A 13,196-nucleotide genomic window follows, 5' to 3' on the forward strand; every position below is an offset into this window, starting at 1 on the left:
GCGGGTTCGAATAGACCTAAGCCGTTTTGTAGATGGCATGGAAGAGAGAAGTGCCCGTGCGGGGTGACTATGATCTCTCATGATGCGCATCGTCTTTCTGAGGCAGTGTGCGGTGTAGGTGTTCTCGAAGGCTGGTAGCTGTGTGCCGATTTCCTGAGCTGTTTTCACCACCCTCTGTAGGGCTTTCTTGTCCTGTATGGAGCAGCTGCCACCCCAGGATGTAATACACCCTGTGAAGACGGACTCCACAGCACACCTGTAGAAAGCGGTGAGGACTGTAGTGGGGATCCTGGGTTTCTTCGGACGCCTGAGGAAGTGGAGGCGTTGATGGGCCTTTTTGATGGTCGATGCTGTGTGCTCAGTCCATGTGAGGTTGGCAGTGAGGGTGACCCTGAGGAATTTGAAGCTGTTGACCCTCTCTGCAATGTCCCCTCCTGTGTAGATGGGTGCCTGAACCGTATCCTATCCTATTTCCTGAAGTCAATCAGCAACTCCTTAGTTTTACTGACATTTAGAGACAGGTTGTTGTCCTGGCACCACTCTGCCAGGAGCCTCACCTCCTCTCTGTAGGCCGTCTCATCGTTGTTGGTGATCAGACCCACAATGGTGGTATCGTCAGCAAACTTCACGATGGTGTTGGAGCTGTGACTGGCCACACAGTCATGTGTGAACTAGGAATATAGCACTGGGCTCAGGACTCTTCCCAATGGAGTGCCAGTGTTGAGGGTCAGTGGGGAGGAGGTATTACTGCCAATCTGCACACGCTGGGGTCTGTTGGTAAGGAAATCCAGGATCCAATTGTACAATGCGGCACTCGGTCCCAGCCCTACCAGTGTGTGGATCAGCTTGGTTGGGATGACAGTGTTAAATGCTGAGCTATAGCCCACAAATAATAGCCTTGCATAGCAGTTTTTATTGTCCAGGTGAGCCAGAGTGCTATGAAGTGTGTGCGATATCGCATCTTCAGTGGATCTGTTGTGGCAGTAAACAAACTGCAGTGGGTCCAGAGTGTCTGGGATGGTGTCCTTAATGTGTCCCAGCACCAGCTTCTCAAAGCATTTCATTGCAATGGGGGTCAGTGCCACTGGGCGATAGACATTAAGGCAGCTCACTTTGTTCTTCTTAGGAACGGGGATAATAGTGGTGTTTTTGAAACAAGTGGGTACAACTGAGCTTTTTAAGGAACTGTTAAATATGTCCGTGAAGACGGCAGCCAGTTGCTCACTGCATGTCTTTAAAACTCGCCCTGAAATTCCGTCTGGACCAGCAGCTTTGCAGATGTTGACTCAGCTAAAAGTTTTTCTCACCTGTGCCACAGAGACGGTGAGACCTGTGTTATCATGTACTGTGGGGATGCGCAGCGGGGGGGGGTCTTTGTTCTCGAACTCGAAGCGGCCATAAAATGCATTCAGTTCATCTGGGAGAGACGCAGCAGCACCTGTCAATGACTGCCTCTGTGGTTTATAATCTGTTAATGTTTGGATTCCCTGCCACAACGTATGTGCATCTTGAGTGCAGTTAAACTCTGATTCCACCTTCCTGCTGCATTCCTGTTTCGTGCTGGCGATGGCCTTGCGGAGCTCGTACTTACACTTGCACGCGTCGTGTCTCCGGACTGAAACGAGCAAGTTTGCGCGCGGATTTCTGAGGGGGAGGGGACACACCCAGGACGGGACGCCAGTCCATCACAAGGCACCCCAAGCGGGACTCGAACCCCAGACCCACTGGAGAGCAGAACTATGGTCCAACCCCCGCGCCAGCACCCCCACAAACAAAATAATATACACTAAATAAAAATAAAATAATATACACTAAACTAACTAGTCTGCGAGGAGAAGCAATCAACACGTCACCTCACGCCGGCGCCATGTAACTGTTACTATACACATCTCGTGTTCAAAACGTGGCCACCAGGTGGCGTAGTGGCTAGAGCCGCTGCTTTTGGACTGAGTGCCTGAACACTGTAAGTGACTCTAGTAAAAAGTGTCAGATAAACAAAGAAACCATCCATCCATCTTTCTCGCTTATCCGGGACCGAGTCATGGGGCAATAGTCTAAGCAGAGCCCTCCAGACTTCCCTCTCCCCGCACACCTCCTCCAGCTCCTCTGGGGGAACCCCAAGGCGTTCCCAGGCCAGCTGGGAGACATAATCTCTCCAACGTGTCCTGGGTCTGCCCCGAGGCCTCCTCCCAGTGGGACAAGCCCGGAACACCTCCCCAGGGAGGCGTCCAGGAGGCATCCGGAACAGATGCCGAGCCACCTCAACTGGCTCCTCTCGATGCGGAGGAGCAGCGGCTCTACTCCGAGCTCCTCCCGGGTGACTGAGCTCCTCACCCTATCCCTAAGGGTGCTCCCAGCCACTCTGCGGAGGAATCTCATTTCTGCCGCTTGTATCCACGATCTCATTCTTTCGGTCATGATCCAGAGTTCATGACCATAGGTGAGGGTCGGAACGTAGATCGACTGGTAAATTGAGAGTTTCGCCTTACGACTCAGCTCCCTCTTCACCACAACAGACCGGTACAATGACCGCATTACTGCGGATGCCGCACCGATCCGTCTGTCAACCTGCCGCTCCATTTTTCCCTCACTCGTGAACAAGACCCCGAGATACTAAAACTCCTCCACTTGAGGGAACAACTCCCCGCTAACCCGGAGGGGGCAATCCACCTTTTTCCGACTGAGAACCACGGCCTCGGATTTGGAGGTGCTGATTCTCATCCCCGCCGCTTCGCATTCGGCTGCAAACCTCTCCAGTGCACACCGTAAGTCTTGATTTGATGAACCCAACAGAACCACATCGTCCGCAAAAAGCAGAGATGAGATCCTGCGGCCACCAAAACAGACACCATCCGTTCCCTGGCTGCGCCTAGAAATTCTGTCCATAAAGATAATGAACAGAATCGGTGACAAAGGGCAGCCCTGGCGGAGTCCAACATGCACCGGGAACAGGTCTGACTTACTGCCGGCAATGCGAACCAAGCTCCTGCTCCGGTCATACAGGGAACGAACAGCCCGTAGCAGCGAGCCCCGAACCCCATAATCCCGAAGTACCCCCCACAGGATGCCGCGAGGGACACGGTCGAATGCCTTCTCCAGGTCCACAAAACACATATGGACTGGTTGGGCAAACTCCCACGAACCCTCCAGCACCCTAGTGAGGGTATAGAGCTGGTCCAGTGCTCCACGGCCAGGGCGAAAACCGCATTACTCCTCCTGAATCCGAGGTTCGACTATCGGTCGGATTCTCCTCTCCAGTACCCCGGCATAGACTTTCCCAGGGAGGCTAAGGAGTGTGATCCCCCTGTAGTTGGAACACAATCTCCGGTCCCCCTTCTTAAAAAGAGGGACCACCACCCGGTCTGCCAGTCCAGAGGCACCGTTCCCGAGCTCCACGCAATGCTGCAGAGGCGTGTCAGCCAAGACAGCCCCACAACATCCAGAGACTTGAGAAACTCGGCGGATCTCATCCACCCCCGGAGCCTTGCCACCGAGGAGTTTTTTGACTACCTCAGCAACTTCAGCCAGGGTAATGGACGAGTCCCCCTCCGAGTCCCCAGCCTCAGCTTCCTCTACGGAAGGCGTGTCGGAGGGATTGAGGAGATCCTCAAAGTACTCCTTCCACCGCCGAGAACATCCTCAGCTGAGGTCAGCAGCGCACCACTTCCACTGTAAACAGTGTTCGTGGAACACGCTTCCCCCTCTGAGTCGCCGGACGGTTTGCCAGAATCTCTTTGAGGCCGACCGAAAGTCTTCCTCCATGGCCTCACCGAACTCTTCCCAGGCCCGAGTTTTTGCCGCGGCGACTGCCAGCGCTGCATTCCGTCTGGCCCGCCGGTACCCGTCAGCTGCTTCAGGAGTCCCATGAGCCAGCCAGGCCCGATAGAACTCCTTCTTCAGCTTGACGGCATCCCTTACTTCCGGTGTCCACCACCGTGTTCGGGGATTGCTGCTGCAACAGGCGCCGGAGACTTTACAGCCGCAACTCTGGACCGCCGCCCCGACAATGGAGGTGTGGAACATAGTCCATTTGGACTCAATGTCCCCAGTCTCCCTCGGGACCTGGTTGAAGCTCTGTCAGAGGTGGGAGTTGAAGACCTCTCTGATAGGGGCCTCTGCCAAACGTTCCCAACAGACCCTCACTATGCGTTTGGGCCTGCCAGGTCTATCCAGCTTTTACCCCCGCCATCGAATCCAACTCACCACCAGGTGGTGATCAGTTGACAGCTCAGCCCCTCTCTTCACCCGAGTGTCTACGACATATGGCCGAAGATCAGAAGAAACGACTACAAAGTCGATCATCGACCTCCGACCTAGGGTGTCCTGGTGCCAAGTGCACTGATGGACACCCTTATGCATGAACATGGTGTTCGTTATGGACAAACCGTGACTAGCACAGAAATCCAATAACAACTCACCACTCAGGTTCAGATCAGGGAGGCCGTTCCTCCCAATCACGCCCCTCCAGGTGTCACTGTCGCTGCCCACGTGGGCGTTAAAGTCCCCCAGTAGAACGACAGAGTCCCCAGTGGGAGCGCTTTCCAGCACGCCCCCCAGGGACTCTAAAAAGGCCGGGTACTCTACACTGCCGCTAGGTGCATAAGCACAAACGACAGTGAGAGACCGTTCCCTGACCCGAAGGCGCAGGGAGACGACCCTCTCGTTCACCGCGGTAGACTCCAACACATGGCGGCTGAACTAGGGGGGTATTAATAACCCCACACCGGCCTGCCGCCTCTCACCCTGGGCAACGCCAGAATAGTGGAGAGTCCACCCCCGATCGAGGAGAGTGGTTCCAGAACCCAAGCTGTGAGTGGAAGTGAGCCCGACTATATCTAGACGGTATCTCTCAACCTCCTGCACTAGCTCAGGCTCCTTCCCCGCCAGTGAGGTGACATTCCAAGTCCCAAAAGCCAGAGGTGGCGTCCGAGGTTTGGGTCGACCGGGCACTCGGCCCCGACCACTGCCCGAATCACAATGCACCGGCCCCTTATGTCCTCTCCGGCAGGTGGTGAGCCCACCGAAGAGCAGCTCCACCTCATGGCTTCGGGCTGAGCCCGGCCAGGCCCCGTAGGCAGACATGCGAGCCCCCTCCACAGGCCTGGCTCCAGGGTGGGGCCCCGGTGACCCCATACCAGGTGGGGTGAACGAGATCCTTGATTTAATAGTCATAAGGGGGTTTTGAACCGCGCTTTGTCTCATCTGTCACCCAGGACCTGTTTGCCTTGGGAGACCCTACCAGGGGCATATAGCCCCAGGCAACATAGCTCCTGAGATCATTCAGACACTCAAACCCCTCCATCACGTTAAGGTGGAGGTTCGTGGAGGAAACCTCCCTGGTAAATGTGGTAAACACAATAAGTGTGAGACAGCATTCCTTCACACACATTGCTGTATTTATCCTTATCCTGCTGTCCACATGTAGCACCATCGCTGGCTCCTGTGTACAGTGTTTTACTTTAGCTCCAGACACACACACACACACACACACACACACACACACACACACACACACACACACACATTTACAGAACCGCTTGTCCCATATGGGGTCGCGGGGAACCAGAGCCTACCCGGCAACACAGGGCGCAAGGCCGGAGGGGGAGGGGACACACCCAGGACGGGACGCCAGTCCGTCACAAGGCACCCCAAGCGGGACTTGAACCCCAGACCCACCGGAGAGCAGGACTGCGGTCCAACCCACTGCGCCACCACACCCCACTAGCTCCAGATACCACAGTGTAATGTGACTGATTATTGTACTGTACTCTGAATTTACTGGGAGCTTCTCCAGCTTCAATGGATCAATTTTTGGAAATTCCTTTATATTTGAAACAACCATTTCAGAGACAGAATAGGAGAAAGTGTGTGTCTGTGAATGTGCGCGCGCACCCGCACGCGTGCAATGATTTTGTGTGTCTTAGTGCTCGCAGTGCTGGAGGACTTCCTGTGTGAGCTGACCTTTGAGGATGAGGAGCACAAGGTCCAGCTGGAGGACAGTGTGTCCCTGTCTCTACTCTCACAGGACAGAGACCCCTCATCGGGCATCGCGAGCCTCACCTTCAGCATCGCCTTTGCCCCCAACAGACCGATCAGGTGAACTGCCATCCCCTCAGCACTCACTAGGTGGTGCAACGGTTAGAGCAGGTTCGAATCCCACCTCCTGCTGTAGTTCCTCTGATCAAGGAAGTTACCCTGAAGTGATACGGTAAAAATTACCCTGCTGTATACATGAGCAAATCAGGTGTCAGGAAACAGAATAAGGGCAAAGCAAAGTGTATCCCTGAGCTGTGATGTTGGACATGGTGTCCATACACTCTGCATGGTCAAAGGGACCGTTGGTGAACTTGACATCAGAAGTGTTCCTAGAAAGCTCGACGGATTAGTTCCCTCTGCTCTCGCAGGTGTACAGCTGCACTGGCTGTGCGCTGCGTCACTGGGGGTCTCTGGAAATTTCCGATCATGCTCGTTGCCACAGACCCGCAGGTGGATGATGTCATCAGCATCGAGGCGGCAGCGCTGCACAGGACTGCAGGTGTTTGTTTCCGACTCAGCAGCCAGTCCAGGTGAGCTCCCCCACCACTTGCGGGTTTCCTAGACTGGACGCTTTGACCTCGACCGTCCCTTTCCGACCCCAGGCACCCAGAACCCTTCACAGCCACATTCCTGCCTGGAGGCGGGCGCGAGTTCCAGGTCTTTCCCAGCTCAGGCACCCTGGTTCCTCTGGACACAGCAGGGACGCTCTTCACGGTCACCTTCACCCCCTGCATGTACAACCGCAGGCGCCGGGCTGTGCTGCTTGTCCAGGTGAGCTCCTTTATTTTATCATGTGAAATAGGATTTAGGTTCTCTTTGCACTACGGTCAGTGTCACCAACCAGGTTCACGGTCACTGTTTGCCCCAGACAGTGGTCATGCAGTGGACATACCAGGTGGAAGGGATTCCGCCACCCTCACCCCACCAGAGGACGCATGTGAAGCTGCAGCAGGATGGTGCCCTTCGCAGGCGACTGAAAAACAAAGTGTGACCCCCCCATGGGTTACTGCACCCCCCAGGGTCAAATACTGAACCCCACAGGTTGTCAATAAAGGTGCCGAAGTTCTGGTATATGGACCACAGTGTTGTTCCTGTTGCTGCAGGTGTGCATTTTTCTTCAGTTCCCATTTTGCAGGAGACATGGGAATAAGTACTGCAGGGGGCAGCAGTGGGTCCCCCTGGACCAGTAGCGCTTGGGTTCCAACACCACCGACACACTGTGGTTCCTCACCTGTGTAGTCCAGGGCTGTAACTGCACTGTGATGGTGAATGGAGGCTGGGCTCGGTCCTGTCACCCACCCTTGGGCTGAAGCGCCTCCAGGTCAGTGGTGAACACGGGTTCGTCCCTGGGAAGCAGTGAACGGTCCAGTCCTGCAGGGACGTGGTCAGAACACGGTCAGTAAGTGCAGCTGTAAAACAATGAACACTTGTTGACTCGCACATTTATTAATTCAACCGACCCTCTTCTCTAAAGCGACGAACATCTCCAAGAACAGCACAACCGCTCCTCAGGGACAGACACGGACACGCGCTGCTCCGGGTACCGTCAGCAGGTCCAAGAGGAGAATCGAAAGGGTGTAAAAGACACTTGATTGACCATTGTTTCTGCCAACTGGAGGAGAACGAGGATTCAAACTCGGAGCGAACAGTAAAACTGACTGTCTAGGGCAGGGGTGTCAAACTCAATTTCATCCCGGGCCACATCAACAATATGATTGCTCTCAAAGGGCTGGTTGTAACTGTAAGACGACTATATGAATGTATCTACTCTTATTACATTACATAATTACCTGTGCATGCGATTACTACTGGTTTTGGTAAAAAAGCAATTAATACCTAGCTTTGAAAGTAGAAGCCCAGGACAAATAATGACAAAGTGTATTCAAGTGTACAACTATTGTAGTTTATTTAAAAAATAAATGATGTAACAAAAACACATGCTTGTGCTGTATGTGAGCACATGCTCAGATTTCTCTGTGATATTCTAAATTAACTTAATTCATGAAATTAAGAAAAAATCGTTACTTACACATCTGCATCAACTTTTCTTTTCTTGGACATGATGGGTCTATTTGTATTTTTTTTACTAATCCTATCACTCCACTAGAACGTCGCTGCAGGGAAAACATATCCAGACACTGCCGTCTACTGGCTAGATGCCTTCATCGCGCAGGCAATAAAACTGAGATGCATTTTCAGGTCCCAAAGTAAAATTTATAATAACTAATAATTTGTAAGCTCTCGCGGGCCACATAAAATGAGGGGGCGGGCTGGATTTGGCCCGCGGGCCTTGAGTTTGACACCTGACTCTAGGGTAGACTTTCATTTATTATTCACTAAAGTTTCATTTATTAGAGATTTTGCTCCAAAGGGACCTACATCTCAGACAAAAATGATTTATTACATCAACAGAAGGAGAAATTTGGATACAGACACTGATTCTAGGGTACAGTTCATTTGTCACGTACCATGCTGCAAATCAGTGTACGTTACATGAGTAGCTGTATAAAGGTTTATCCGTTATTTGGCAATTTCTAATCACAAAATTATGAACATTTACATGTTTCTAATTAAGAGATCGGGGTGAAGTGTTGAGACCATTCTTAAATGCAGTGATTCCTCAGTTCTGAGAGGGGGAGATCATTCCACCACATCGGAAAAGGACATGTGACCACCCCCAACTACCTCTTAATGGACCTTCTTCAGTGTTTAATTTAGCCACTGACTCGGAAACGCTCTCCAAATCTCATCGCAGAGTCGTCACGTGACCATTAGCTGACCAATCAGGATTCTGCTTTGGCTGTGTCAGGTTGGGAGGGGTCAATCCTCACTCCCCAAAATGCATTGCGGGGCAAGGGGACATGGCTGCACAATGAATACTGGGTATGCAAGTGACACGTTTCTGCATATGGTGCAGACGCCGAATATGAAACGGGAAAGAAGGATTCTCTGGTTGGCTGGTCAAAGCCCCAGAAAGCTCACTGGCTCGGGAAAAGTCCTGCACCCCCCGGTAACCGCTCCGGCAATAGGTTGTAAACAAGCTAAACAGTTGGTGTGCATCCAGCCCCCCCCTTAATTTTTGTTCTCGTTGGTGGCCAGTGGACAGACAGTGGAGCACATTGGTCACTGTGACCATGTGAGCTCACTGCTCCTGCAGGTTGTCCATCTAGAGTCACGGTGGCAATAGCGAGAACAGAGCAGCCCAGACTTCCCTGTCCCTCACAAAATCCTCCAGCTCAACCCAGGGGATCCCCAGCCACTCCCAGGCCAACTGGGAAATATAATCCCTCCAGTGGGTCCTTGGCTGACCTCGGGGTCTCGTCCAAGTTGGCCGTGCCTGGTATACCTCCAAAGGGAGGTGCCCAGGGAGCATCCTTATCAGATGCCCGAACCACCTCAACTTCGGTCATTACCCAAAGTTCATGACCATAGGTGAGAGTAGGGACGTAGCTCGACCAGTAATTGGAGAGCTTCGCCTTATGGCTCAGCTCCCCCTTCACCACTACAGTCCTGTACAGCGACCGCATTACTGCTGCCGCTGCTCCCAGTCTGCGGCCAATCTCACGCTCCCTTCTCCCCTCACTCGTAAACAAGACCCCAAGATACTTAAACTCCTCCACCTGGGGCAATTTCTCTCCTCTTACCTAGAGGGAGCATGCCATCCTTTTCCGTGAGAGAACCATGGACTCAGACTTTGAGGTGCTGATCCTCATCTCAGCCGCTTCACACTTGGGTGCAAACCTTTCCATTCCGTGTTGGAGGCAACCATGTGACGGTGCCAAAAGGACAACATCATCTGCAAAAAGCAGAGACGTCACTTTCCAACTCCCACACAGAATGCCCTCCTGACCTCGGCTGTGCCATGATATCCTGTCCATGAAAACCACAAACAGGAGTGGAGACAAGGCACAACCTTGGCGGAGTCAAACACCCACACTGAACAGGCCTGACTTAATGCCAAGTATGCGGACACAGCTTTCGCTCCGTATGTACAAGGACCGAATGGCCCGCAGTAGTGGCCCCGGTACCCCATACTCCCTAAGCACCTCCCACAGAATTTCCCAGGGAACATGGTCATATGCCTTCTCCAAGTCCACAAAACACATGTAAACTGGATTAGCTAACTCCCATGCCCCTTCAATTACCTGTGAGAGGGTAAAAAGCTGGTCCACTGTTCCACGCCAGGAGGACAGAATCCGCATTGTTCCTCTTCAGTCTGAGGTTTAACTATCAGCCAGAGCCTCCTTTCCAGCATCCTGGCATAGACTTTCCCAGGGAGGCTGAGAAGTGTGATGCCCTGATAGTTGACACACACTCTCCGGTCCCCTTTCTTAAAGATAGGGACCACCACCCCAGTTTGCCAATCCAAAGACGCTGTCCCTGAGGTCCATGCAACATTACAGAGGCGTGTCAGCCATGACAACCCCACAACATCCAGGGCCTTAAGCAGTTCTGGGCGAATCTCATCAACCCCCGGTGCTTTGTCACTGTGGAACTTTCCAACTACCTCAGTGACTTTCACCAGGGAAATGGACTGTGATACCCCAGAAACCTCTGGCCCTGACTCCCATAAGGGAGGCATATTTTCAGGTTTAGGAGTTCCTCAAAGTACTCCTTCCACCTCCCGTCAATGTCCTCATTTGAGGTCAGAGTTTCTCCACTCTTGCTGAGCACAGCTGGAGCGAAGCTCCTCTGACCCCTCCTGAGCCATTGAATGGTTCTCCAGAACTGTCATTTTCCATGGCCTCTCCAAAGTCCTCTCATGCACTGGATTTTGCTTCCGCAACTGCAGCAATTGCCACTGTGGAATTAAAATGAGCCACACGGACAATCAGAGTCGCATAGGATATATTCCCTTTAATGCGCATTACACTTTAATGTGGGAGAGTTTCTGTGCAGTGGGTCCCCCACAACAAAGTATACAGCAATTACTTACACACTTATTACTTACTCATTGTGCATTATATTTTGTGTTGAAGGTGCATCGCTGCTGTTCATGGTGTTTCTGGTAAGTGTAGTTGTTTTGCTACCACTTTTTCCCGTCGCACATTCGTGTCGTGTAGCTGTGCAGGTTGATAGATACAATCGGTTGTGTGTTTGTGTAGCGTTGCGTGGCACTGTAATTGTTTTGTTTGTTAAGTAGTATTTAGTGGTTTGTTAGGACGACTGTTCTCCGGATCATTTCTGTGTCCCGTAGCGGGAGTGGGCGTGACTCCGTGAGTTCGATTAATTGCGTCTGGGCGGTTGTTTGTTTTGCACCCCAAGCAGGACTCAAACCCCAGACCCACCGGAGAGCAGGACTGTGGCCCAACCCACTGCACCACTGCACCCCCACGGGTGTGAGACAGGGTTTCTCAAACCTGCAATAAAACTCATTCAAATCGTCGGCTAGTTGTTGAGTTGACACGGTGCCGGGGGGTGGTGTCTTGTAATTGGTGATGTCTTTCAGGCCTTTCCACACCGATGCAGGATTGTTGGCTGAAAACTGTTTCTTCAGCTTTTCAGAGTAGTTTCTCTTAGCCACTCTGATCTCCTTTGCCAGTGTGTTTTTGGCCTGTTTATACAAGACTCTGTCCCCGTTCTTGTAGGCGTCTTCTTTGGCCTGACGAAGCTGTCTGAGTTTTGCAGTGAACCACGGTTTGTCATTGTTGTATGTTAAACGAGTCCTGGTAGGGATGCACATATCCTCACAGAAACTGATATATGATGTTACAGAGTCTGTTAGCTCATCCAGATCGCTAGCAGCAGCCTCAAAAACACTCCAGTCAGTGCACTCGAAGCAGGCTTGTAAGTCCTGCTCTGCTTCCTCAGTCCATCTTTTAACAGTCCTTATTACAGGTTTAGCTGATTTCAGTTTCTGCCTGTAGGTCGGTATAAGATGAAGCAGGCAGTGATCAGAGAGCCCCAAAGCTGCCCGTGGACAGAGTGATATGCATCCTTTACTGTGGTGTAGCAGTGGTCCAGTATATTACTGTCTCTGGTAGGACATGTAACGTGTTGTCTGTATTTTGGAAGTTCACGGGAGAGATTTGCTTTATTAAAGTCCCCGAGAATGATTATAACAGAGTCCGGGTGTTGTTGCTCTGTGTCTGTGATCTGGTCGCCCAGCTGTTGCAGCGCTGCGTTCACGCACGCTTGCGGTGGAATGTAAACGCTTACGAGAATGAACGAGGAAAACTCCCGCGGCGAGTAGACAGACTTACAGTTGATGAAGAGCGCTTCTAGGTCGGGACAGCACATCTTCTTCAACGCTGTTACACCTGTACACTACCTTTCGTTGATGTAGAAGCATGTCCCACCTCCATGTGATTTCCCCGCTGATTCCGCTCTGAACAGCTGGAAGCCCGGCAGATGTAGCGCGCTGTCCGGAATGGCTTCATTGAGCCAGGTTTCCGTGAAGCACAGAGCAGCAGAGTTGAAAAAGTCCTTGTTTCTTTGGGACAGGAGGAAAAGTTCGTCCATTTTGTTGGGTAAGGAGCGGAGATTCGCCAAGTGGATACCAGGCAGTGCTGTTCTAAAGCCGCGCTTTCGGAGCTTGACAAGCGCGCCGGCTCGCTTTCCACGCTTGCGCGTCTTGGAGCGCTTGAGCAGCGCCGCTGCACCTCCGACTACAATGTCCAGCAAAACGTCAGAATAATTGAAAACCGGTAAAATGTTGGGTGGTGTGTACTGCCGAATGTTCAGTAGTTCTTCCCTGGTAAAACTGATTGTCGGAGTATAACTAAAGACAGGGCAAACTAACAAAAACAGTAAAACAACTGCGGAGCTCCACACCGAGGCGGCCGTTCACGGCGCCATCGTCATTACATTTACATTACATAGATGACGCCACTAACACTTTCCTCTCTGCCCTATCCTCCTTCCTTGATTCTCTCTGTCCTCTGTCTTCAAGACCAGCACGCCCCATCGCTACCCCATGGCTGTCTGATACGTTACGTGCTAACAGGACCAAACTGCAGGCGGCAGAGCGAAGATGGCGTAAATCCAAAACTCCATCGGACGTGGATGCTTACCAGTCACTCTTAGCTGCTTTTCAGTCTGCTCTCTTCAGCTAAAACCTCCTTCTTCCACAACAAAATACAGTCTGCATCCAAAAAACCACACAGTCTCTTTGCCACCTTCTCATCCCTTCTGTGTCCCCTGTCACCTCCTCCTCCCTC

At 52.1% G+C, this 13,196-nt stretch overlaps 1 protein-coding gene across 1 annotated transcript; it reads left to right on the forward strand.

Moving 5' to 3' along the window:
• The first annotated feature begins 249 nt into the window (after positions 1-249).
• LOC114912202 (cilia- and flagella-associated protein 47-like) lies at positions 250-7,903 on the forward strand. The gene is made up of 5 exons (XM_029257943.1): positions 250-268; positions 5,925-6,096; positions 6,405-6,566; positions 6,639-6,807; positions 6,905-7,903. The coding sequence occupies exons 3-5, from the start codon at positions 6,463-6,465 to the stop codon at positions 7,025-7,027; spliced, it is 396 nt and encodes a 131-aa protein (XP_029113776.1). The 5' UTR covers positions 250-268; positions 5,925-6,096; positions 6,405-6,462; the 3' UTR covers positions 7,028-7,903.
• Positions 7,904-13,196: the final 5,293 nt, after the last annotated feature.

Source organism: Scleropages formosus, chromosome 14 (assembly GCF_900964775.1).
Source record: "Scleropages formosus chromosome 14, fSclFor1.1, whole genome shotgun sequence".
In the NCBI taxonomy this organism is placed as follows: Eukaryota; Metazoa; Chordata; class Actinopteri; order Osteoglossiformes; family Osteoglossidae; genus Scleropages; species Scleropages formosus.